This window comes from Phascolarctos cinereus, unplaced genomic scaffold (assembly GCF_003287225.1).
Source record: "Phascolarctos cinereus isolate Bilbo 61053 unplaced genomic scaffold, phaCin_HiC Scaffold_1;HRSCAF=81, whole genome shotgun sequence".
Lineage (NCBI taxonomy): Eukaryota > Metazoa > Chordata > Mammalia > Diprotodontia > Phascolarctidae > Phascolarctos > Phascolarctos cinereus.
In genome coordinates, this window is record NW_027555514.1 from 135,025,687 (window position 1) to 135,049,902 (window position 24,216).

Below are 24,216 nucleotides of genomic sequence, written 5' to 3' on the forward strand. Positions count from 1 at the left end.
TATATGTGTGTGTGTGTGTGTGTGTGTGTGTGTGTGTGTGTGTGTGTGTGTGTGTGTGTGTGTGTGTGTGTGTGTGTTGGGGGTGGTGGAGGGAAGGGATGGTAGTCAATATGAGCTCCTCATTCTGCATTACCACCCTTGTTCATGAGATACCCGTGGCATCAAAATGTAAATGTTTACTGCATAAAACACACTAACAAGGGTGCCCTGAAGAAATGCTGTTTTCCAAAGTCTAGAGGACCTACTAACCAGGTCCTCTGTTACGAAGAAGATAGCAAACCTTCTGTTACCCAACTTTGGTATTCACTTTAGCAAAATATTAATTCAAACCTCAGGAGACCAAGAAAAAAAGTCAATTTTTAAAAATATAAATTTATTTATTTTTAGTTTTCAACATTCACTTCCACAAGTTTTTGAGTTCCAAATTTTCACCCCATCCCACCCCTCCCCCCACCCCAAGATGGCATCCATTCTGAATATCCCTTCCCCTAGTCTGTCCTCTCTTCTATCTCTTCCCCACCTTCTCTTATCCCCTTCCCCTTCTATTTTCCTGTAGGGCAGGATAGACTTCTGTACCCCATTTCCTGTATTTCTTACTTCCCAGCAGCATGTGAAAACATTTCTTTAAACATATGTTTTTTAAAACTTTAGGTTTCAGATTTTCTCTCTTCCTCCCTCCCCACCCACCCTCATTGAAAAGGCGAGCAACTCAATATAGGTTGTACGTGTGCAGTCATGCAAAACACTTCCATAGTAGACATGTTGTGAAAAACTAACTCTATTTCCCTTAATCCTATTCTGCCCTCCCATTTATTCTATTCTTTCTAAAAAAGTCAATTTGTAATGAAAATGACGTAAGAAGTGAACATTTCTTAAACTTGATAGTTGAGATGAAGAAGATGCAGGTGATTTTGAGTTAGTCTTAAGACAGGATGAACAGTTATTCCCCCTCCTCTACTTCTCAGATAGATTATCAGAGTTAGAAGGGACCTCAGAGACTATTCAGTCCAACCCATATCTAAACAAGAATCCCCTCTACAATATACCTGTCAAATGGTCTAGCGTGTGTTTCCCAGTGATAGGAAACTACCACCTTCCCCAGCTATCCTACATCACTTTGTGATAACTCTAATTATTAGGAAGTTCTGAATTTGCTTCAGTTTGACTCTCTGCAACTCTCATCCCTTGTTCCTCCTGGTTCTGACATCTGGGCCAAGTAGAGCAAGTCTAAGCTCTCTCCCATATGACATTGCTTCAAATATTTGAAGGTCCCCCCCCCATATTCTCTTCTCCATGATAAACACCTCTAGTTCCTTTGGTTGATCCTTATTATAATAGTAATTTCATTCATTCTCACTGCCCTCTTCTGAATTCTTTCCAGCCTATCAAAGTCCTTCTTAAAATATGGCCCTCCAGAATTGAACATGATTCTCTGGATGTGGTCTGACCAGGGCAGAGCTGACAGTAATTGGAGCAGTCCAAAGATCACATCACTTACTTCAAGTTTTTAGACCAGCTTAATAATGCAAGACACTCTGGGATGCAATTTCCTCTTTGAATTATAAATCTCTCTATATACAAACACACATATATGCTTTCAAGGAACCAAATAACCTTAATGGCAAAACCCTATCCAGTAGCAATGACAGTTGCCTTGGCTATTGTTTTAGAAGCTATTTTGAATTAACCAATATCAAATTAATGAAATTTTGCTTAATTGTACTGAAAGATAGGCTGTCAAACACCATCAAATAAGAGTCAAGTCACTGAATTCATGGTCCAGGGAGAAACATGTCTTTGTTACTTCTCTTTAGGCACACATTCCCAAATACCGATTTTAATTCTAGTTAAGAAGTGGCCACAAAAAATAGCAACAATTCTTACTCTTCCTGATGGTCTAGCAGCTCCCGATCATCTTCCAACTGAACTTCTTCCCATGACTTTCCGAGCTCCTGTGTAAGTTAAGACAAAAAGATTAGAAAGATAAAGATTAGGATTAAGAATATGTTCACAAAGCTGCTAGACGACTCCCAGTTCTGTTGCTGACTTTGAAACAATATAAACATTGAAAGATTTGTGCAGACTTTAAGCTTGCCCTTCTGACAATGTCTTCCCTTTCAAGAAGGGAGAACAGGAATTCTCTAACATTTCAATAAATACAATTTAAATTGAAGTTCACTTTAAAAATAAGCCAAATAATCATCCCACTCATTTTAAATTGCTGATTTAAAAAAAAAAAGATTGACAATTCCAGATTAAATATGCTCACTGGATTCTTTTAAAATGAGACCTATATCACTATTCAATTAAATTTTTAAACCACTTCCCAAGAGCAAGGGACTGGAAATAAGAGAGTGAAAAATCTAAAAAGTCCCCACCCTCGAGTAGCTCACATTCTGCTGATTCCAACATATTCCACAGCATTTGCAACATCTTTGATTTGGGTCTTCTAAAGAAACAGAGTAAGCCATGAAGAAAAGAATGGTTTGCATTTTCAAAATTGGGCCTAGTGACAGACTGATATGTGTCTCATGTTTGTCATCTGACAATCAACCAAACTAACAAGAGTTTTTTTCCTCATCTGACTTGACTACAGGGGATGAATCTTTCAGCCACAGTAACTCTCAGAGACCTTGCTGGATTAGAGGAATGCTGATCTATTGATACTACAAATCTTTTCAATTGTTTCCAGAAAAAAGATCTAAATCATGAAGCTACACTAGAACCCACTTCTTTTCTCCCTTGTGTACTGGAGAAAGTGTAGCCTCATCATTCGTATGTGAAACTGGCCCAAAGATGCTTGGTCCAATGGTTTCTCCTCAAAGCCTGTCCCCTAGTTTCAGCAGATCCTATTTATACCATCTTAATGCCATCTGTTCCTTTTCTGCCCTCTTCTGCTCCAGTGATCTAGGAAAAAACAGCTTGCATATTAGTCTGGGGAGGCCAAGATGGGGTGGTAACATTACCTTTCCCAAGGTGAGTCAAGCCTGAGAATGATGGGGATGATCGGGGCAGTAGGTCACTCCCTCTGCTTTTTAAAAAGATGAGGAAATTGAGGCCCACAGAGGTCAAATGACTTACATAAGACTGAATAGTTAATGGCAGAGACAAAAGTCTGGATTGGGAGTCAGAGAACCTGAGTATTAATCTCAGGACCACCACTTACTACTTGCATGACACTTCTCCTGACTTCAGTTTTCTTCACTGCAAAATGAGAGGGATGGATATGATTACTTTGGAATTAAGGTTAGCTAAATACTATCCCACTACTGGCATAGCCCTATGCTTTTATGAAAAAAAATTGGCCTAAATTTTGAAGTTCTGGTATCACCTTTGAATACGAGTGCCTAAGAAATTGTCTTGTCTGTGGTAGGTGCTTTATGAATGTTTGTTGAATTTAATATTCAAATAAAGCAGACTATGGTATTCAAATATCCTCACAAAACCACGAACTACTATTACTACCAGAGGCATTTTCCTCCCTTTTTTTTGAGGGAGGGGGAAGGGACATGGGGATAGGTGTGAAAAGAGAGAAAAACAAAATGAATACATCATTTGTCAACTTAATGAGAGGCTTCAGAGTTGTCACAATCTGTCAGGTTAATGATGCATAAACTCAAATGTCGCTGGATGCTCTTCAACACTAGGTCTTTGAAGTAAAGATGGGGTAGTTAATTCAGAAACATAAAATTATGGTGTAAACTTTGCATAATAACAATAATAGCGTGTATTTATGTAGCATATTATAAGGAGCACACCACTGGCAAGAACCATAACTTTGCCACAGTATAACCAACCAGATCTTAGTAAACAGAAGTAATATATATATGGGGCACGTAAGTGGCACAATGGAAAGAGTGCTGGGCTTGGATGCAGGAAGACCCAAATTCAAATCCAGCCTCAGTCACTTACTGAGTTTGCCTCAGTTTCCTCATCTGTAAAATGGGCACAATAATAGCACCCCTTCCACCCCCATTGTTATTAGGATCAAGTGAGATAAATTGTGAAGTGCCTAGCACAGTCCCTGGCACCTAATAAGCACTATATAAATGTTAGCTATCATCATCATCATCATCATCATCATCTTTGGAGCTCCATTAACTCCTTTAGGTATGGTGGTGTTGTTTACTCTGGAACTGAACTGAGGCCTTATTGGCTACGGTCTGTCTCTTTGTCAAGAGTTTCTGAACATGGGAGAAGCCAAGGAATGTTGTTATTGTTGTTTAGTCATTTCAGCAGTGTCCAGCTGTTCATGGCCCTGGTTTGGAGTTTTCTTGGCAGTGATGCTGGAGTGGTTTGGCATTTCCTTCTCCAGTTCATTTTACAGATGAGAGAACCGAGGCAAACGGGCCTAAGGGACTTGCCCAGGGTTACACAGCTAGTAGGTGTCTGAGGCCAGATTTGAACTCAGGAAGATAAGCCTTTCTGATTCTAGGCCCTGCACTAGATCCACTGAGCCCCTTCGCTGCTCCAGGCCAAGGCAGGAGATAGAATTCCACATTTGGAGTAAGGAAAATGTGTATTTCAAGCCCAGCTTCTGATAATTGCTACTTGAGTCACTTAAGTTCTTTTTAAGACTCAAGTATCTCCTAAGTCTTAGTCAGGCTCTCATCTCCACCGGTGGAAGGGACAAAAATCACAGATCTTTGACTAGTAAGTGCCCAAGGATGCCACCATTCATTTCTAATCCTTAGATGGTTGTTTACCATTAAATAGCTTGATCGAAAAGTGATAAGAAAACATCTTCCATTGCCCAAATAATTTGTAATATCCTTTGAACTAAGTACAACATCCAGGAATTATCCAGGAAGTACAGCATAAACTACATTCAGCTGTGGAGGGAAATGGAAATGGAACCCAAACAGTGAATTAGGAAAATAGCTATTTGTACAAAACAAGTACCCAGACGTTTCCCTGGGCCCCTCTTACGGTACAGCTAAGTTAGCCATTTACAAAAGAACCAGGACTCAGAGGAAAGAAACAACACATAACTTTCTAATTAAGAGATCGTGCCTGGTAATGAATCACATCATGAAAGTACAGAACAGGAAAAAAACAAAGTTGGGAAGGCATGTCAATAAAGCCTTGTGGTCCACCCCCTCAAACCTCTGCATCAGATGGCTCATGCAAGGGTTGGAAAGAGTATGCGATACGAGAGGCAGACCCACACCCACGCCCTTAGACAAAAGTGGGCTAGGAACAGACGAAGAAGGCAGTGTGCTTTAAATGTGAATGGGTTATTTTATGACAGAGACCTACCAAGAGAGATCCATGATCACTTGGGATCACTCAAGGTCCCAAAGTCACTAGAAGCAGCTTGTTTTTTGTGTGTCTTCAAGGGAAAAAAATTTTTTTTAAACCAAGGAATGCTGAAGCTTCAGTGAAAACAACAGCCAGAGCTCCACAAAGCCTGGCATGTGAAGAGAATGTAGCTGGTGCCTGGATATTGATGTGGAAGTAAGGAAGAGTCAGGAAGATCAGAGTTAAAATCCAGCCTTACACACTTATGTGCTGTGTGGCCCTGGGCAAGTCACTTAACTGGTGTCTGCCTCAGTTTCCTTAACTCATAAAATGGAGATACTAATAGTACCTATCTTACAGGGTTGTTGTGAGAATCAAATGAGATAATATTTGTAATTAGCTTAGCATAATACCTGGCACACAGAAGGTGCTATATAAATGTTTATTCCCTTCCCCTCACTCCACTTTCTTAAGGCAGAAAAGGCTGGGAATAAAGCTGTCTAGCTTACAGTGGCCCAACTACCCTGAGTGTTGTCTCAGCCCTTTTCATCCTTCTGTAGAGAAAATAAGGGTTTTCTCTGGGTGACCTAGAACGTGTAAATGGCCTTATGAAGCAAGTGGAATCACAAGAACTGTATTCAAATCCTGACTGACATTTATTATCTGAAATGTTGGGCAAGTTATGTAACTTAGTGGATTAGACTAGATGACCTTCATGGCCCAGTACAGAAATCAGTTCCTTAAAATACCTGCCTGAGAAAAGGTCCACAGATGTCAAGTCAAAAATACTGCCCTATAGGAAGCAGCATTGAAAATGGGAACATGGAGTGGGGATATTAACGTACTTCATCTTCCCTTCTGATTGCCCCTAAAGGAGCACTGTTAAATAAGGAGTATTGCCTTTCTGCCTTCCTTTTCATTTTATATTTGGTCAAATTTCTTTATAAATAAAATTCGATTAAATAGCTCAAAGAACTAATAGGAGGATCAGAGATTGAGAGCTGAAAAGGACCCCAGAGGCCACTCAGCCTAATCTCATTGACCATACGAGGAAACTGAGACTCAGGGACTTCAAAGGAATAACTCCAGGTGACACAGAAAGTCAACATGAGAGGTGCTCTCCACCGTACCACACTGCTTCCTATCCAACAGGAATGTTTCTTCACTATGGCAGCAGGGCTAAAACCAGATGACCCCAGAGTCTTTATGCCCCACTTTTCTCTAATTCTTTTTTTAGTATTAGAGATTTCCCCCCCTCAACTACTCATTTTGCAGATAATTAAAATGGTTTTAATTCCCAATGGCAGAAGCAAGTCCTGACCATCCATCTCTCTTTGGTTGATCATAATTCCTAAGGTACTATATAGCTGGTAACCTGGGAAGCAGCTTCTCTGTGCCCATTCCTTAAACACACCGATAGCAATTCTTCACAACTCCCATTAGCCCAGTTAGAGAGCATTCACTTTATCACCACATAACTCTAAGGAACAAAAGTGTTCGCAAAGTTCCAAGCACTTAATGGCCCTGCTCTTTACCTCAGCAGGGCAGAGTAGGGTGCTGATGAGGCTAAGGCTGGGGGTCTGAGCTTTGCATAGGCCACTTGGGATCAGTTACAACGCTGGCCAATGGAAAGCATGAGCCACAAGGAGGACTAGGCTACAGTGGGAGTGGGGGTGGGGAGGCATTGGTACAAATCCCTTATTGCTACTCCAAAAACAACTCTAAGCATATCTTAGTACTATTAGGATACTATCAACCCATCAGAGTACGACAGAGTAAGCATCTGTTTATTATTCCTCCTGGTCATAGTATTACTATCTCAGAATTCTAATGAAATTTAAAATTTGGGCACTGTATATCTTTTTTTTTTTAATTGGACTTATAATGGTGTAGGGAAATCCCAGTGACAAAACTCTCCCTACCAATATAGATCAGTACCAGTCCTGCAACTTGTTCTCTTAGAAAGTTGGCTGGGAGGGGCAGCTAGGTGGCACAGTTGATAAAGCACTCCTGAAGTCAGGAGGACCTGAGTTCAAATCTGGCCTCAGACTAAATACTCGACACTGTGTGACCCTGGGCAAGTCATTTAACCCCAATTGCCCAAAAAAAAAAGTTGGCTGGGGGCACTAAGAAATTACAGGACTAGCCAAGGGTGATACAGCCACTATGAATCAGAAGTGGCACTTGAACCCAGCCCTTCCTGACTCCAGTGTTGGATCTCTAGCCATTAGACTATGCTGTCTCTCATTTTGTCCATCTTTATATTTGAAAAGAGGCAGAATAACATAAATAATAACGTGACAGACTCAGTGCACGAAGATCTAGGTCAAATCATCCTGCCCATGACGCTTATTACCTGTGTGACCATGGACAGGTCACACTGTGACTATATTGTGATGATATATCTATTGTAGCCATAGTTTCTTAATCACTTGACAAATAAGAATGCTACCTTTAATATCTGGCAGCTAGGTGGCCCAGTGGATAGAGTGCTGGGCCTAAAGTCAGGAAGACCAGAGTTCACATTCAGCCTCAGACACTTAGTAGCTGTGTGACTCTGGGCAAGTCACTTAGGCCTGTTGGCCTCAGTTTCCTCAACTGTAATATGATCTGGAGAGGGAAATGGCAGATCATTCCAGTATCTTTGCCAAGAAAACCCCCAAAACAGGTCAAGAAGAGTTGAAAATACTGAAAACGACTCAACAACAAATGTAATAATATATACTGTGGTTTGCAAACTTGAAAATACCATACAAATACCAGTAATTATATGATCTTGAAGCATATTATTGAGGCCTTTTTTAGAGAAGCTGGAAATTACATATCAGCTACATGCATTAATAGCAGCAGGCCCTGGAGTACCATGTCAAGGTGAAGTTTGACAGGACCTAATAGTTTATGCCCAGTTATGTGATGCTAGTGTGGTTCTATTAAGGACAGAAGATTTATAACCACAGGAACTAGAGTGAACTATGGGTTAGTAGTACATTTACTTTTCTAAAAGTGTCAGAGCTCAAGAGTTTTGGTTCTTTGAAAGTCTTATTGACAACACTATATAGACTATTTGGGAAAATAGGTGACGAAGGAGCCTTACCGAATTCTTTTTATGATACAAATATGGTGTTGATACCTAAACCAGGAAGAGTCAAAATAGGGAAAGAAAATTATAGACCAATTTCTCTAATGAATATAGATGCAAAAATTTTAAACAAAATACTAACAAATAGATTGCAGCAACTTATCACAAGAATAATACACTATGACCAGGTGGGATTTATACCAGGAATTCAGGGTTGGTTCAATATTAGGAAAACTATCAGCATAATTGAGCATATCAACACCAACACCAACAGAAACCACGTGATCATCTCAATAGATGCAGAAAAAGCTTTTGATAAAATACAACACCCATTCCTATTAAAAACTCTAGAAAGCATAGGTATAAATGGAGTTTTCCTTAAAATAATAAATAGCATATATCTAAAACCTTCAGTAAGCATCATATGTAATGGGGACAGGCTAGAAGCATTTCCAATAAGATCAGGGGTGAAACAAGGATGTCCATTATCACCACTGTTATTCAATAGTGTACTGGAAACGTTAGCTTTAGCAATAAGAGAAGAAAAAGAAATTGAAGGCATTAGAATAGGCAAAGAAGAAACAAAGCTATCACTCTTTGCAGATGACATGATGATAGAGAATCCTAGAGAATCAAGTAAAAAACTACTTGAAATAATAAACAACTTTAGCAAAGTTGCAGGCTATAAAATAAACCCACATAAATCATCAGCATTTCTATATATTACCAACAAAGCCCAACAGCAAGAGATAGAAAGAGAAATCCCATTTAAACTGACTGTAGACATAAAATATTTAGGAGTCTACCTACCGAAACAAACCCAGGAACTCTATGAACACAATTACAAAACACTTTTCACACAAATAAAATCAGATCTAAATAATTGGAAAAACATCAGTTGCTCATGGGTAGGCCGAGCTAATATAATAAAAATGACAATCCTACCTAAGCTAATTTACTTATTCAGTGCCATACCAATCAAACTACCAAAAATTATTTTATAGAGTTAGAAAAAATAATAACAAGATTCATTTGGAAAAACAAAAGGTCCAGAATATCAAAGGAACTAATGAAAAGAAATGCAGGGGAAGGTGGCCTAGCAATTCCAGATCTTAAATTGTATTATAAAGCAGCAATCATCAAAACTGCTTGGTACTGGCTAAGAAATAGGGAGGTGGATCAGTGGAATAGGTTAAATATGCAAGACACAGTAGTCAATGACTATAGTAATCTATTATTTGATAAACCCAAAGACCCCAGCTTCTGGGATAAGAACCCACTCTTTGAAAAAAACTGCTGGGAAAACTGGAAAAGAGTATGGCAGAAACTAGGCATAGACCCAAATCTCACACCATATACCAAAATAAAGTCAAAATGGGTTCATGACTTAGATATAAAGGCTGATACCATAAGTAAACTGGGAGAACAAGGAATAGTTTACCTATCAGATCTATGGAGAACAGAAGAATTCATGACCAAACAGGAGATAGAGAACATTATGAAAAGCAAAATGGATAATTTTGATTACATTAAATTGAAAAGTTTTTGCACAAACAAAGCCAATGCAACTAAGATTAGAAGGAAGGTAGAAAATTGGGAAAGAATTTTTACAACCAGTCTCTCTGATAAAGGCCTCATTTCTAAAATATATAGAGAATTAAGACAAATTTATAAGAACACAAGCCATTCCCCAATTGATAAATGGTCAAAGGATATGAACAGACAGTTCTCAGATGAAGAAATTAAAGCCATCTATAGTCATATGAAAAAATGCTCTAAATCGTTATTGATTAGAGAAATGCAAATCAAAACAACTCTGAGGTACCACATCACACCTATCAGATTGGCCAACATGACAAAACAGGAAAATGATAAATGTTGGAGAAGATGTGGGAAAATTGGAACACTAATACATTGTTGGTGGAGTTGTGAAATGATCCAACCATTTTGGAGAACAATTTGGAACTATGCCCAAAGGGCTACAAAAATGTGCATACCCTTTGATCCAGCAATAGCACTTCTAGGGCTATATCCCAAAGAGATCAAACAAATGGGAAAAGGACCCACATGTACAAAAATATTCATAGCAGCTCTTTTTGTGGTGGCAAAGAATTGGAAATTGAGAGGATGCCCATCAATTGGGGAATGGCTGAGCAAGTTGTGGTATATGAATGTAATGGAATACTATTGTGCTATAAGAAATGATGAACAGGCTGACTTCAGAAAAACCTGGAAAGACTTATATGGTCTGATGCTGAGTGAAGTGAGCAGAACCAAGAGGACTTTGTACACAATAACAGCCACATTATATGATGACTAATATTGTTAAACTGAACCCTTCTCAGCATTACAAGGATCTAAGACATCTCCAGAGGCCTTGGGATGGAAAATGCTGTCCACATCCAAAGAAAGAACTATGGAAATCGAATTGCTATCACTTATTTTTACCTTCTGTTGAGTTTTGTTTCATCTTTCTGATGGTTCCTCCTACTGGTTTTAATTTTTACTTACAACTTCACTAATGTGAAAATATGTTTAATAGGAATGTAAATGTAAAGCCTATATCAGATTGTGTGCCGTGTTGGGGAGGGTGGAGGGGAGGAAGGGGGAGAAAAATTTTCAACTCAAAAGCATATGGAAGTGATTGTTGATAAATCAAAATAAATTAATAAAATTTAAAAAAAAGTCTTATTGAAAAGGTGAGTTCCTCTGGCCATTTGGTGTTCCCCTAAATCCCATGCTAAGGTATTAGTTTAAAAGAGTCTCAGAAGGAAGGAGCCCCATTCAATTCTCCTCTATTTTTTGCTGTACCTCCCTATTTCTTGGAAGTTTAATACTGAGGCGCATTCCCTAATGAATTCTGCTGAACCCTGAAGGTGGGTTTGCTGGAGAACATGAGACTAAGTGATTTCAGGAGAAGGATTCAAATGATGCATGTGGCTTTGCCATTAGCTAGTTGTGAAACATTTGTCGTGCACCATGGTAACTCACAGAGCCAGCCTGAAAACACACGCTAAACTAGCCTCATGAGGAGAATTTTTTGTTTTAACTTTAAATGCCAAAAGGATTAGAACAGGCAGAAATTGCTCCCTGGGGCCAGGAAGAATATTTACATACCAATTCAGCACACACGTGTTTCTTTTTGGAAAATAAAAGTATCACCCTTAAAAGAAAACAACTTTATTGGATCCAATTATGCTTTTGTGGACAATGGTTATCGATTTTAATTCAGCGTTCATAACAGGAAAAAGCTTCTGCCATTTGCTTAGAGGAAATGTCAATGAAATACAAAACTTCTATCTGACATCCTATTCCATTTTTAAGTCAATAGACCCTCTGTGCATAGCTGTCCACCAATCTGCCATATGCAACTAAAAATGAGTGGGTGCTCAGGTGGGTGGCTGAACTCTGGGCTGATCTGGTGGTAGATATATTCTGGTGCCATGTCACCATGGGGATGTTCCTGGGCCAGCTCTTTCAGTCTCTGATGCTGTAGCTGCTATGACATACCTGGTGCTAATAGTATGTCCTAAAGACACCCTAGAAATTCATATAACTTAACACAGACCTGTGCATAGGTAGGCCTGGAAGGAAGCATGAAAGCAGAGCCAGGAGTAAACACCTGGCCCCAGGATAGGACATCTAATAATAGGTAAGATTTATATAGCACTTTAAGGTTTACAAAGCATTTTGCCTAGTTTATCTCATGGACCTTTGCAACAACTCTTTTGAACTAGGTGCTATTCTTATCTCCATTTTCTAGAAGAGACTAAAAAAGGCTGAGTGACTTCTCTAGAATCATACACATAGCACTTGTCTCTGGTGGGATTTAAACTCAGATCTTCCTGAATCCAAGTTCAATGTTCTTTCCACTGTTGTGACTATGTCTTGGAAGCATTATGGAAAAAAAAACAAGAAGAAAAAAGCTAGGGGTGGTGGTACTCCTTGAATAGAGGTTCTGAGGCGGGTTGATCACTTGAGCTCTGGAAGGCTGAGCTGCAGTAGGGTTAGAAGCAAGAGGTTATCAGCACAAATATGATGAGTCCTGGAGAGACAGGACTGAACTGCCTAAAGAGAGGTGAACGAGCTCAGTTTGGGAATGGAACAGCTCTTGTACTGATCAATAATGAGACTGGGTCCATGAATGGCTGCTGCACATCCAGCCTGGCCATAGTCAAGAAAGAAAAGAAAAAAGGAAGGAAGAAAGAAGAAGGGAGGGAAAAGGAAAAAAGATAAAATATCAAAAATTTTCATAGAAGCATTATATGTAATTGCAAAAAACTGGAAGCAACCCTAGAGCAGCTGGGTAGTACAGTGGACAGAGTGTCAGGGCCTAGAGTTAGCAAGATGCATTTTCCTGAGTTCAAATCTGGCCTCAGACATTTACTAGTTGCGTGACCTTGGGCAAGTCACTCAACCCTGTTTGCCTCAGTTTTTCCATCTGTAATATGAACTGGAGAAGGAAATGGCAAAACCACTGTAGTACTTTGCCAAGAAAAAAAAACAACCCAAACCCAAATGAGGTTGCAAAAAGTTGGATGCAACACAGCTGAAACAAGTGAAGAACAGCAAAGGAAGAAACCTACCTACCTTTGGGCTAACATCCACACGGTCACTTAATTATATGTGGCTGCACTGAACTATGTGACCTTCGTGAAGTCCCCTGTGTGTAACAGCATGTCCCATGGGCTAAGAGTAATAGGGATTTTGCAGGGAGGGTGGGTTTTCTGACTTTGGAGACTTATTCTCCATGGGGTGGTGGGCCATCTCTGCTGCAGAGGTCACCTTAGCCATTATACCTACTGGCCACTATGTCTAAGCAGAACCATGAAGCAGATCCAGTGGGTCCTTTCCCTTTTTCTGCTTTCAGATTTTTTTGTAACCTTGTGATACCCAGGGCTTCTGACTATGGCCACACATATGAATTTCTATTCCCCCTGTTAATAACTCATGCTCTGTACTTCTGTTTCCTTTTAATCCCACTTAAAAATTTACTTGTACTATGACTCCCATGAGTGTTTGTTATTCCTCTCATGTAATATTTATACTTTGATAGGGCCTTTCTGGACACAACAATCCAATGTGGCAGCCTAGTGGGAAATAATTTTGTGTAGGCAGAACTTTTAGGTGCCACTTAAAAGTAGGCCCCGATACTGTCCACTGTACCACCCAGCTGCTCTAGGGTTGCTTCCAGTTTTTTGCAATTACGTATAATGCTTCTATGAAAATTTTTGATATTTTATCTTTTTTCCTTTTCCCTCCTTTCTTCTTTCTTCCATCCTTTTTTCTTTTCTTTCTTGACTATGGCCAAGCTGGATGTGCAACAGCCATTCATGGACCCAGACTCATCACCTCACATAGGTGTTTGGTGAGGTATGGCTTAAAATTGTCAGTGGGAACCCTCTTGGTCAGGTCACTGCAAGGGTCAGGGTAGAGTAGGGTAGGGTGAGGTGAGATGTGGGGAAAGGAGAAGGAAAACTTGAGGTAGTCAATAGGAAGTGAGGCAGTGGTAGTCCACTATTAAGGATGCCAGCCTTGGGGTCAGAGGACCTAGGTCTGAATCTTGGCTTTGCCATATATTACCCATATGACCCTGAGAAATTTAATTCAACTCTCTGGCCCTCACTTTCCTCATTTATAAAACAAGAAAGTGGGAACTCAAAAATTCTCTTCTGGTTCTGAGTCTGTGATAATTGTTTGGATGTAAGGCCTGAAGTCAATATATTTCACATGAAAAAAAGGTCATAAGAGTGCTTTGAAATTTATTTTAGTTAAGTTGTTAATATTAGGATTGCTATTAATGTGGGTGACATTTTATTTTTTGGAATGTACAAATGTTTGTTCACCTGTTTTGTAAACTCACCATTCTTATGAGGGAATATAATTCTGAAGAGCCCTTCAATTGCATTTTGACTTTTGTGCTAAGTAGCTTGTTCAAAAATTAGAGATGGGTCTTTAACAAGATTGTGTTTGCTGTTCTTTAATAAAATTTTCAATTAGGAAGGGAAAAGCTTACCAAATAATTAATGACATAAAATCGGTCATATTCTCTATTCTTAGCATTGATCCTGCGATGCTGCTTTTTCCTCATGTGATCCTTAAGTGTATTTTTGTCTCTGAAGAACTTTTCACAGTACAAGCACTGCAAGCTAAAATAAAAACATACATAATAGTATTTGAACTGAAAGATTTCCTAATATGCACTACTTTGGTACTTCAGACTGTAAGAAATTTTATGGTCTCTTTTCATTGACCTTTGGGTTACCAGAAGCTTTTGGCTCTTAGAGATTGTAGTGTTGTCTCATTTATAACCATTTGTATTAAATTAAAACAACAACAACAAAAAAAGGAAATGTTTTTGTGCCAGGGAATATCTTGGGAATAATTGAAAACATTGTACAAGTTCCCAAATACAAATCAGTCTCTTTTAACTATTTAATTCTGGGTCCAACTCATTGTCCATCTGTGGTGTCTTTTTGTATTAATGTGCAAACTTAAATTGCTAGCTGTTTGAATGCAAATTATAGTCTGCACAATTGGCATTTTTTCATCCATTTAGTTTTTCCTGAATATATGGTTAGGCCAATCACTTTTGAGTAATTACTGATCTCACTGAGGAGGCCTTGTCATACTATGGAGATGGATGGAATCAGCACAATATCATCTATAAGCAGGCACTTCTGGAGGACCTCATCATTTAAATATATGCTTAAGACATACTCATGATATTGGTGAACTCCTCTGGTGAGCATACACCTCCCTGCATTATGCTTTATTTGACATTAGTAATTGATAATGGGGCACAAAGACTTCTATTTTCAACAATGGCTAATATAAGTAGTGTAAAAGATATGTAGGAGATTATGACTAGAAAATGAGGTAGGTTAATCATGTAAGGGGTAAGGAATAATATAGGTCAGCCCCAGTATCTATTGTCTACTGGTATCCATGAAATATAAGATCCCTTATCATACCACCTATCTCATCATTTGTGATGACCTCTAAAGGAAGGCCTCCAGAATACTGGTTAGATGAAAGTTAATGGGAGAACATGGACAGAAATACTCAGGAAGAGAAGGTGGGATTGGTTTGCTCTTTGTACCAATGAATAGGATACTTAGAGTGATAAGGTCACAAATTTAAGCATTATTTATAATCACCTACTCTCAGTCAATCAAGCTTTAAAGGATGTTTTTATCTTCATTTTCATAGAGGACACCCAAGGCATGATGGAATTAAGTGTGCTACTTGGGATCAAGCAGTGTTGATATGAAAATTAGAACTAAATGCCTGTTGAGAATTGCTTCTTTGGGGCTACGGTGACTTTCTGGAAAGACTTCAAAAGGATATTCAGTAACACTTCATTAGTTTGCTTTTATCAGGAAGGGAGGTGCTCCACATAAGTGCATTTCCCCAGTAACTGAAGCTAAGCCCTTTAAGCACTGATGCTTTTAAAAGTTTAACCATTTCTGACAGAAATTCTTCTAAAATGTCACACACTCTCCTACTTACTTAGACAGGGTAAGCTGACTGTAATTCAACTTAATCTTGATGACTCAGAGTTATCCTTATGAACCTCAATTTCTGTCTCAAAAGATAAAAGTGCTTATGTTTTGGAGAAAAATTCTCCTGCCTACCCCTGCATGATAAGGTAGGATAGACACTGATGATTAACTAGCTTGTAGATATGAAATGGAAATCTGGAGTGATATCGGGAAGCAGTGAACTACAGAAAGTGGGAAGGATTTTTTAAAAAATTCAGTTAGGAAGGTCAATTTAAACCAAACACTTAAAAACAGGGTGAAGTCATCACAGTCTTACACCTGGAAGGCTTTGGTTGAATCCAATCCAACAAGCCTTTATTAAGCTCCTACTATATGGAAGGTATCTGGTAGATGGCTGGGCATATATAAATAGAAAAGCATGGTAGTACCTGTGCTCAGCTTACATTGTAGTGTGAACACTTAACTTGCAAATATTTAAGTGTACACATGGTAACTTGAGGCAGGAGAGAACACTGAGAGCTATGGAGATCGAGAAAGAATTCCTGTAGGAAGTAGAATGTGAATTCAACCTGGAAGGATTCAAAGAGGTGGAGATGAAGAGAGAGAGTGCATTCTTGGAGGCAGGGGACGGAATGCCAATTTCAGAGAACAGCAAATCATTTTGTTTGGATGACCTACTTCACAGGCCATTGTTGGGTTCAAATAAGATACCAAAACCCTAATTTCACGGATGAGGTGCAGAGCAGTGCTATGATAATCATTTCAGTAGCTACTGAGGGTGTGTTGGGCTAATTATCCCTATACTAGATGGCCCCAAATTATGCAATTTTTTGAGTTCTTAGGTATATACAGGCTGTCCCAAAAGTGTTAGTGCAGTTTTAAAGTTTATTAACATGAAAATATTAAATTTTCCTATCTCCTCCCTTCCTTCCTGGTTGTTAGCTATTATTTCTTTCAACTGTGTAAGCCTGTTTCCTAGCTAGCATTCTGATTTGCCATCATTCAGTTTTTATGGACTGTGAACCCAGATAACCAAGTTTGTTTTAGAACTGTGTCTAAAGAAGCTCTGTGTGAGGACCCAAGGAACTACAGAGTAAAGGATTTAGGAGTTAGCCCATGGGCTTGGTAATAACTCTTTCAGTAGCTCAGAGCCTCAATTTCAGATCTTCAATTTCATCCCATATAATCAAGGTTTCTCAATGTTTGACTTCTGGTTAAACTGCATTTACAGTAAATATGCACTAAAATTAAGTGGAAATATAATCTAGAAGAGTGAGAATTGTTCTTCAATGTTTCAGCTTTTCTAATATTACAAATAAGCAGGTTATACTTCACTAATTGCCTTTGACTATTAAATTGATTAAAAAAAACACCACTGAGATTAACATAACTTCAGGGTATATTTCCTTAAACAGTTCTTACTTGTCAAGCTTTTTCTGCAATGTCTGGAGAAATTCACTGCAATGTACAATATTGTCTGGCAGTCCAATATTGAAGGCATGCTCTCTTGCCATGTGGTTCAAAAGGACAGACCTACAATGAGATTAGAGATTAGATGAGATTACTCATAGAAATAATCACTAGCTAACAGTGAAGGGCAGCTTGGTGCCACAATGGTTAGAGCACCAGGCCTGGAGTCAGAATGACTCATCTTCCTGAGTTCAAATCTGGCCTCAGACACTTATTAGCTACGTGACCCTAGCCAAGTCACTTAATCCTATTTGCCTCAGTTTCCTCATCTGTAAAATAAGCTGGAGAAGAACATAGAAAACCACTCTAGAACCTTTGCCAAGAAAAACTCCAAAAACACAACTGAACAACAATAGTGAAGAAGGCAGCTAAACTGGTACTGTGGATAGAGTGTTGGACCTGGAGTTGGGAATATTAGAGTTCAAATTCTACCTCAAATACTTCTTAGCTATATGATCATGGCCAAGTCACTTATCCTTCTGTGCCTGTTTCCTCATCTGTAAAATGGGGACAATAGCACCTATCTTCCAGGGGGGTTGTGAAGATAAAATGAGATATATGGAAGCAGTTTGCAAACCTTAAACATAATACAAATGCTAGTAATTATTATTACTATTATTACCTTAAAATTCATCCCCTTCCTTCACCTTCATATTTTACTAGTCTAGACCTGCGTTTCTCATCTTTGAGTATTTCTCCCACCATATAATTTCTGCAGCAGAAAGAACATTGTTTTTAAAGTCACAGGATCTAGACTGAAAGTTAACCTCTGCTATTTACCACCTGTGTAGACATGCCATGTAACTTCCCTGGGCCTTCATATCTTTATCTGTAAACCAGGGGGTTGGAGTAGATGACCTTTAGTAGATAACCCCCTTTTAGCTCAAAATCTATCACTGTATTCTAGTTCTATGTTGAACATTGATGAAGAAAATCTCAAAACCAAAGGGACTTTGTCCACTATAACTGTACATTAAAATTCCTACTGGCCATTCAATTCTTTGCAATCTCGATTTTCTGCCACCTCTCTTCTACGAAACTACTGTCTCAAAATGACCTCTTACCCACCAATCTAATTATTCTTTTTAAGGTTCTCTTGTGTGTGTGCGTGTTTTTATTGCTCCTAGCAGCAACCATTCCAAATGAATACTCCCTTCTCCCTTGCCTTCAGAGATACCACCCTCTCTGGATACTCCTTCTACTATTTTTATTATTTCTTTTCTGTCACCTTCATGGACTTCTCATTTCCCCCCCACCCCTTAATAAAGATGATCCCTAAGAACCTATTTTAGCTTCCGTCCATACTCTCTGCCTTGCTATCTCATTCATTCTCACAGTTTCAATCACCACATCTACACAGATGACTTTCAAAAGTTTGGAATATTGGGAGAGAGTATAGGCCTTGAATTTAGGAAGACTTGGGTTTGAATCCTGATTCATATACTTACTAATTGCATGTCTCTGGGAAAATAATTTTAACCTCCCCGGGGCTCATTTACATTATCTGGAGAATATGAAGGGTTGGACTTGATGACCTCTGGAAGAGGACCAATGACAGCACGAGGGTGATGTCTTAATTTGCATGTGAATTGGATGTGAGGCAGAGCTGTACAAAACTGTCAGCTTCACTCTGTCCTCCACAGTCATCAAAGTCCAGTGGCGAGACAGAAGTCAAGATAACTGGTGATGGCCTGGGACTTCAGCCTTTCTAAATGTAGGTCTTAGTTCGTCTCACTTCCAGCTTTCAGTCTGTCATACTATCTATCTAGCTCTGAGCTCACTTTTGAGCTTCAGACCTGTATTTCAAGCACACATCTTTATTTGGATGTTCCACCTACCTCAAACTCAATGTGTCCCAAACTGGTCCTAAATCTGTTCCTTCCTTCTGATTTCACCACTTGAGTATATTGCTTCAATGACACTCTTTTCTTTTCCTTTCTTTCTCTTTTTTTATTCCTATAGCTAGTTCCTTTTCCTGACAAACTCAAATAGTAAAGCAAAGCAAATTCTACATTGGCCATGGACTATAATGTAAATGAAAACATCAGCAAAAGTATTATGAATTCTGAGAAAATGGCAGAAAACAGATAATGAAATATGCCTTCACCTCATAGCACAGAGGTGGAGGCCTACTAGGATACAATACTGTATATATTGTCAGATAAAGTCACTATACCTGATGTTTTGCTTAATTGTGAAGGGTTCATTCTGGAGGGATAACTAAAATAACAGATGTAAAAGACAAAAGCCTTGCATTAATTTTATTTTTTAAATTAAATAGAAAAATGTATGTCTCATTCAGATGTATCACATAGCACTGTGAATTCTAGTTTTCTTGGTATGATATATCACAGAATCTCAGTACACCCAATACAGTTCAATCTATAGTAGGCTAAGAATCCCTTCTACAATGTCCCTAAAGAACTGTGACCCAGCTTGCCATTGAGACCTCTAGTGAGGGGGAACCTACTACATCATCTTGCAATCCTCTGAACTTTTGGAAAGCTCTAATTCTTAGAAAGCTTTTCCTTACAGGAAGCTGAAATCCATTGTTTTGCCCTTTAGGGCAAAGCAGAATGAATCTAATCCCTTTTATACATGACAATCCTTCAAAGACTTGAATGCTACTATCATGTCCTCTCTAAGGATTCTCTTTTCAAGGTCAAACATCCCCAGTTCACTTGGCAGATTCCTACATCACACTAACTCAAGGCTCCCTTTAGAGTGTCTGGGTTTTCCAGTAACAGTAATTAATTATCATTATTGTAATAATGAATAACAATTTAACAACCCATCTTTCTATGGTGATTTAAGGTTTATAAAATATATTCTTCACATAAGAAGCTAGGCAAGTCTCAGCTAAAATCCCACCTTCTATAAGTAGCCTTTCTGGTCTTCTTTAATCTTTAGTGCCTAGTCTCTGAGATTATCTCCAGTTAATCCTGTATATACATTGTTGAACATAGTTGTTTATATGCTGCCTCTCCCATCAAATTGTAAGCTCTTTCAGAGTAGGAATTGACTGTCTTTTACCTTTTTTTGAATTCTTAGCACTTAGCAGGATACCTGGCACATAGGTGCTCAATAAATACGTTTTGACGGACTGACTGCAAGTATTACTATTCTCTTTCTTTCTTTCTTTCTTTCTTTCTTTCTTTCTTTCCTCCCTCCCTCCCTCCCTCCTCTCCTTCCTTCCTTCCTTCCTTCCTTCCTTCCTTCCTTCCTTCCTTCCTTCCTTCCTTCCTTCCTTCCTTCCTTCCTTCCATCCTTTTTGGTGAGGCAATTGGGGTTAAGTGACTTGCCCAGGGTCACACAGCTAATATCAAGTGTCTGAGGCCGGATTTGAACTCAGGTTCTCCTGATTCCAAGGCCAGAGCTCTATCTACTGCACCACCTACCTGCCCCTACTATTTTCATTTTACGAGAAATCCAGAGAGTTACTTGTCCATGGTCACACTGTTAGTGTCTCTAGATTGTAAGCTCATGAGAGCAGGGATTCTGTCTTTTCTAAACTTTGCGTTTCTCCTAGCACTTAGCACAATGCTCTGCACACAGTAGGTACCTGATAAAGGTTTATAGAGTATGTGAAATATGAAAAGTATATATCTTTAAGAAGTATAAAATCAATCAAAAAGCATTTATTAAATGCCTACTACAAGTGAGACAGTATGCTAGGTGGTGGGCTACAAAGACAATAATGGAACAGTCTCTTCTCTCAAGGATTTTACACTCAATTGGGGTAAACAACATGTATATATGGAGGTTTACACAGAATAAAAATATGTAGAATAAACACAAAATCACTCAACCATTAATAAGCATTTATTAGGTGTTTATTGTGGGCCAAGCACTGTTCTAAGCACTGGAGATTCAAATAGAAAGGATGAAATAATCCCTTCTCTCAAAGAGCTTATATTCTAATGGAGGACACAAGCACTGAATATGTGTGTTGTGTATGTGTGTGTGTGTATGTGTGTGTGTGTGTGTGTATACAATATAGTTAAATACAAGGTAGTTAGGGTAGGAGGGCATATTAGAAATTGGGTAGGGGAGATCAGATAAGGCTTTATGTAGAAGAGGGTACTTGAGCTGTGTCTTGAAGGAAGCTAGGAATTCAAGGAATCAGAGGTGAAGATGAAGAACATGCCAGACAGAGGAGATGGCAAATGCATCACATACATCAACACCATTAGAGAGACAAACAACTATGAAATGATTCTGTCATCCATATGCTGACTAGCCAGTAAGAGATGAAGTAGAAGACACATAGAGGGTAGTATGTGCACCAGAAGTACATGAGTTATTGCACCATGTCTGGATTAGGAGGCCAAGTTTGTGCTTCTTTCTACTTGGGCTCTAAAGATAAGCTATGCATTTGCTCTCTGATCTGCAAAGTAAGTTGCTCTTTATGTACTTCGTCTCCCAAGTGATGGGGAAGGAAAAGAGACAGCACCCTGTTACATTGAAACTTATCTAGGATCATGGGAATAGCCTAAAAATGGATTAATCCTTAGCACTGTCTCTTTTTTTTTCCTACCAGGGATGCCATCACTGCAGAAGTACAATGGCCTGAGGGCTGTTTTGTATTTTTTTTCCCCACAGATTGCCCAAGGCCAAAGAATTTATCACCCAGTGGCAAGCCTCTTACTGATGAGCTTCTTGGTGCTCAGCTAGTCTGTTCCTTGCAAAGTGGGCACAGACTGCTATTGGGACTATATTCGGAGGCTCTCTATCATAACAGACACAACAGAGCTCGTGCTCCATTGGTGGAACCTTTGGGAATCCATGATCAACTCCATACCACTATGAGATATCAGAGTAAGACACTTAATGTGGGCATCTCTTCACCTTAAAACCTAACCTTCAGTACAAGACGAGTCTCATTAATATAATCTTTCAACTTAAGATGTGTGAGGGAAAAAGAAGGTAGAAGTTCAGTCTCCTTTGTCTCCTGGCTTGTCTCACACAATCCTCTGATTTCCTCGCATCTGACAATTTAATGTAATTGTCACTTGATTGGAGGGAAGGTTGTCTTTATTTACCCATTCCACATTTGCCATTTTGATGGGATTCAACCAAGCATGATATTTTAAGTTGTTCAACTTTACTACTCTGTTTCTAATCATCTGTTTCACCATTACCACAAAGTCAGCTTCATCTACTAATTATAATTATCTCAGCCAGCATTTCAGTTTTTTGGCTTATAACATTTTATCTTGAGTCTACAAGTCTACTTTTATACATAATTAGATGATCCTTCATGTAGGCCATTCTGATGAACTAAAGAATTTTTAGAAACACACAATTTAAAGAGATTGATCATAATTTTCTGAGATTCAATACTTACTATATATTTATTTATGTATTTTTCTACTTCTACACTTTAAATTTTGTTTATTTTTAGTTTTCAAAATTCACTTCCGTAGGATTTTGAGTTCCAAATTTTCTCCCCTTCTCTCCCCTCCCCCCACACCATGAAGGTGTGCATTCTGAATACCCCTTCCTCCAACATGCCCTCTCTTCTGTCAACCTCCTCCCCTCCTTCTCTTATCCCTTTCCCTTTCTATTTTCCTGTAGGGTAAGATGGATTTCTATACCCTATTGCCTGTGTATCTTTTTTAACATTTATTGTTAAAACTTTGAGTTCCAAATTCTCTCCCTTCTTCCCTCCCCCCGCTCCACTCTCATTGAGAAGGCAAGCAATTTAATAGAGGTTAAAAGTGTGTAGTCATGCAAAACACTTCCACAATAGGCATGTTGTGAAAGACTAACTATATTTCTCTCTATCCTATCCTGTCCTCCGTTTATTCTGTTCTCTCCTTTGACCCTGTCTCTCCTCAAAAATGTTTGCTTCTGATTAGCATCTCCCCCAATCTGCCCTCCCTTCTATCACCCCCTCAACTCCTTCCCCCCCTGTAGCAGCTGTAGGGTAAGATAGATTTCCATACCCAATTGAGGGTGTGTTAATCCCTCCTTAAGCCAAATCTGATGAGAGTAAGGTTCACTCATTCCCTCTCACCTCCCCCCTCTTCTCCACTCTCTTCCCCTCTACTGTAAAAGATTTTTCTTGCCTCTTTCATGTAAGGTAATTTGTCCCATTCTACCTCTCCCTTTCTCCTTCTCTCAGTACATTCCTCTCTCAGTTCTTAATTTTAATTTTTAGATATCACCCCTTCATCTTCAACTCATCCTGTGCTTTCTGTCTATATATATATTCCCTCCAACTACCCTAATACTGAGAAGGTCTCATGAGTTACAAATATCATCTTTCCATGTAGGAATGTAAACAGTTCAATTTTAATAAGTCTCTTGTGATTTCTCTTTGCTATTTACCTTTTCATGCTTCAGTCTTGTATTTGAAAATCAATTTTTTTCTATTTAACTTTGGCTTCTCAAGAATGCATTAAATTCTTCTATGTCACTGAATATCAATTTTTCCCCCTCACTGATTACACTCAGTTTTGCTGGATAAGTGATTTTTGGTTTTAATCCTAGCTCCTTTGACCTCTGAAATATCATATCCCAAGCCCTCCAGTATCTTAATGTAGAAGCTGCTAAATCTTTTGTTACCCTGATTGTGTTTCCACAACACTTGAATTGTTTCTTTCTGGCTGCTTGCAATATTTTCTCCTTGACCTGGGAACTCTGGCATTTGGCTATAATATTCTTAGGAGTTTTCCTTTCGGGAGGTGATTAGTAGATTCTTTCAATTTCCATTATGCTCTCTGGTTCTAAAATAGTTTTCTTTGATAATTTTTTGAAAGATGATGTCCACGCTGTTTTTTTGATCGTGGCTTTCCGGTAGTCCACTAATTTTAAAATTATCTCTCCTGGATCTATTTTCCAGGTCAGTTGTTTTTCCAATGAGATATTTCACATTGTCTTCTATTTTTTCATTCTTTTGGTTTTGTTTTATAATTT

The 24,216-nt window shown here is 38.8% G+C and overlaps 1 protein-coding gene across 2 annotated transcripts in view; it reads right to left on the bottom strand.

Moving 5' to 3' along the window:
• ZNF277 (zinc finger protein 277) overlaps positions 1 to 24,216 on the bottom strand; it is a 170,992-nt gene that overhangs the window by 12,815 nt on the left and 133,961 nt on the right. For both annotated transcript variants that reach the window (XM_020984642.2, XM_020984644.2), the window contains exons 6-8: positions 17,248 to 17,358; positions 14,337 to 14,469; positions 1,885 to 1,952 (exon numbers count right to left, since the gene is read on the bottom strand). In XM_020984642.2, the coding sequence (XP_020840301.1) occupies positions 1,885 to 1,952; positions 14,337 to 14,469; positions 17,248 to 17,358 (312 nt within the window). The remainder of the gene's footprint in view (positions 1 to 1,884; positions 1,953 to 14,336; positions 14,470 to 17,247; positions 17,359 to 24,216) is intronic.